Source organism: Drosophila biarmipes, chromosome 3R (genome assembly GCF_025231255.1).
Source record: "Drosophila biarmipes strain raj3 chromosome 3R, RU_DBia_V1.1, whole genome shotgun sequence".
In the NCBI taxonomy this organism is placed as follows: Eukaryota; Metazoa; Arthropoda; class Insecta; order Diptera; family Drosophilidae; genus Drosophila; species Drosophila biarmipes.
The window spans coordinates 21,272,289-21,274,866 of record NC_066616.1 but is presented as its reverse complement, the minus strand read 5'-3'; the positions used below and the strand labels follow the sequence as shown (position 1 = coordinate 21,274,866).

The 2,578-nt window shown below is 42.8% G+C and overlaps 1 protein-coding gene across 2 annotated transcripts; it reads right to left on the bottom strand.

Moving 5' to 3' along the window:
* Positions 1–242: 242 nt before the first annotated feature.
* On the bottom strand, positions 243–1,064 carry LOC108026085 (NADH-quinone oxidoreductase subunit B 2). 2 transcript variants are annotated; one of them, XM_017096784.3, is made up of 2 exons: positions 1,010–1,064; positions 243–945 (listed from the first exon to the last, which is right to left on the bottom strand). In XM_017096784.3, the coding sequence occupies exon 2, from the start codon at positions 938–940 to the stop codon at positions 302–304; it is 639 nt and encodes a 212-aa protein (XP_016952273.1). In that variant the 5' UTR covers positions 941–945; positions 1,010–1,064; the 3' UTR covers positions 243–301. The 2 variants fall into 2 exon arrangements, with proteins under 2 accessions (XP_016952273.1, XP_043951448.1); XM_044095513.2 differs by having other exon boundaries at positions 243–960; positions 1,010–1,025.
* Positions 1,065–2,578: the final 1,514 nt, after the last annotated feature.

The following is a 2,578-nucleotide window of genomic DNA, read 5'->3' as shown; positions in this document are numbered from 1 at the left end:
GGCCTTCAAGTGCAGGTGAGCACGAGCCCTACTTCGCTGACTAAGCGACTTTTCGAACTAAGGATTCTCTGGAGATGCTGGAACTGATGCGCTTAACTCTTTGACTTCGTTTTGGGTCAAGCAGATCGGCTTAGGCTGGGATCAATTTTGACCATAGCTGTTAGACCCTTACTCTAGTTAAGGATTACACTCCTCTAAAAATACGTTTATATTTTTATCCATAAGATACTAATCAAATCTGATATATTGGTAGTGTAGCTCCTTAGCATTTTATTTACTTAACTCTTTACAAACTAGTTCCTCACTTCCGGTACCACATCTGCAGGGTCCTCATGCGCTTGACCTTCTTCTGCAGCTGCAAGATTCCATACATCAAGGCCTCAGCGGTGGGCGGACATCCGGGCACGTATATATCCACCGGAACAATCCGATCGCAACCGCGAACCACCGAGTATGAATAGTGATAGTAGCCACCGCCATTGGCACAACTTCCCATGGAGATGACCCATCTTGGTTCGGGCATCTGGTCATAAACCTTCCGAAAAGCCGGTGCCATTTTGTTGGTCAAAGTTCCGGCCACAATCAGTACGTCCGACTGGCGGGGAGAGGCCCGGAAGACCACTCCAAAGCGATCCATATCATAGCGAGGGGCTGCGATGTGCATCATTTCCACGGCGCAGCAGGCCAGGCCAAAGGTCATGGGCCACAGCGAACCCTTGCGGCCCCAGTTCAAGAGGTCATCCAACCGGGCACAGGTCCACTCGCCCCAGGTCTTCTGGTCCCGACCAAAGGCGGAGTAACCCCACTTCGGCGGATTCTGACAGCGGTAATCGTACACCGGCATGGTCTTCTGGTCACGAGACCACTGGGATGGGATCGCTGGAGCCCGGCAGAGCAACAGCTTACCACCGTTCTTGGTTAAACTCAAGGAACTCAGCATTCTGCCTATAGTAAGGGGATCTTAATTTATTCCTTATGTACTTGCAACTTGAAAAATGTGAAAACTTACTCTCGTATTATTTGATATTATTAAAGACTGACAAGGTTTGACACAAAACTCCAAATACATTTGAAAATTCTTATATATAGTTCTTTATTTATAACTTCTTATTCAACTTATAATATACTATACCATAAAGGAGTAAATATGATAAATTAATATGACAGCTTTTAAAAAAATGCGCCAATGTTTTTTTCTTTTAATGTTTATACCAATTTTGCCTTTAATATTTATAGTCTTTTCAGCCATATTATAAAAGAAGCGATTAAGAATTTACGATACACGTTTACACCTCAGTCCCGACCCCTTTTAGAGCTATATAGCTGCTTCCCATATGCTCTTCAAAATCCCATTTAGCTCCCCTTAACGCCACCGCTTGGCGTCAAAATCAATCGAAAAACCCAGGTAATGCTGGGCGGACAGCGAACAGGAATCGCTGGGCTCATAAATACGCATGAGGACGGGGCCTCCATTCATGCAGCCTCGCAGCTCGAAGCGAGATCATTTAAAAGGAAATTATTAGCTGATTGCAGCAGCGCCAACCCGCTGTTGAGTACTTGGCCATTTAATGGGACTCGAGGACCTGGGGACAGGCAGCTCGGATCTTGGGACAGGGAACAGCAGATGCATCCGCGGAGAACTTACGCAATCGATGCTCGAGCTCATTACGGAATCGACACTGGGAATATTAAGAAACTATTTAATAAATCCCTGATTTTAGCAAAAGTAGCACAAATATAATTTATACTGCTTAAAAATATATATTTTTTCTTAAAATCATATCAATAGTGATCATAAAACAAAGGGAATTACTAATAAAAGCAATTATTATGATAATTTGTTTTTCAACTATATTTTTTGGTATCAATTATTAAAATTTTGGTGGGAATTACAGAAAATTTCTTTAAAGATATTAGCTCTCTTTGCCATATGGAAAAAATGTATGTAAATAGTCTTGCTAAAGAATTTAAATAAAGCAGTAAAATAGCGTTTGTTTTAGTGTGTCTTTGGCTTGATTCATTCCAAATTAATAGTAAGCTTCTAGAGTTTAATGGCTTGTGGAAATATATTTCCAAGTGTAAGATCGGAGTCATGGCGCTGGCGCAGCTGGCAGTCAATACTCGGTGGAAAAATGGCAACTGCCACTGCGGCTGCTGTGTCTTTTTGCGGTTTTTAATTAACGCTTTTGCACAATGCTTGTCTAATTACGCCTATGGTGCCACAGACACGACAACAAAACGGCAGCAACTACTAAATCATCAATATTGTCAAACGGCAGCTGCAGAGGGTCCTCCAGGATGGGCAATAGAAAAAATACAAATGAAAATAAATAAAATAAAAGCCAGGAGACGGCAGACAGGCAACAGCCAACAGCCACTGACGACGATCATCGCATGGCAATTAGGCATTGGCTGCATTTGATGCATCATTAATTGAATTAAATTTGCATTTAAATGCGCACCTATGAATGGAGCAGTGGCAGGAGCAGGGAACTCTGCCCAGTGGCATTTTCCCAGCCAGAAAGCAGAAAGCTCGTCTGCCCCGACAATAAACCGCTGATGAAGTCATATAAGCCCG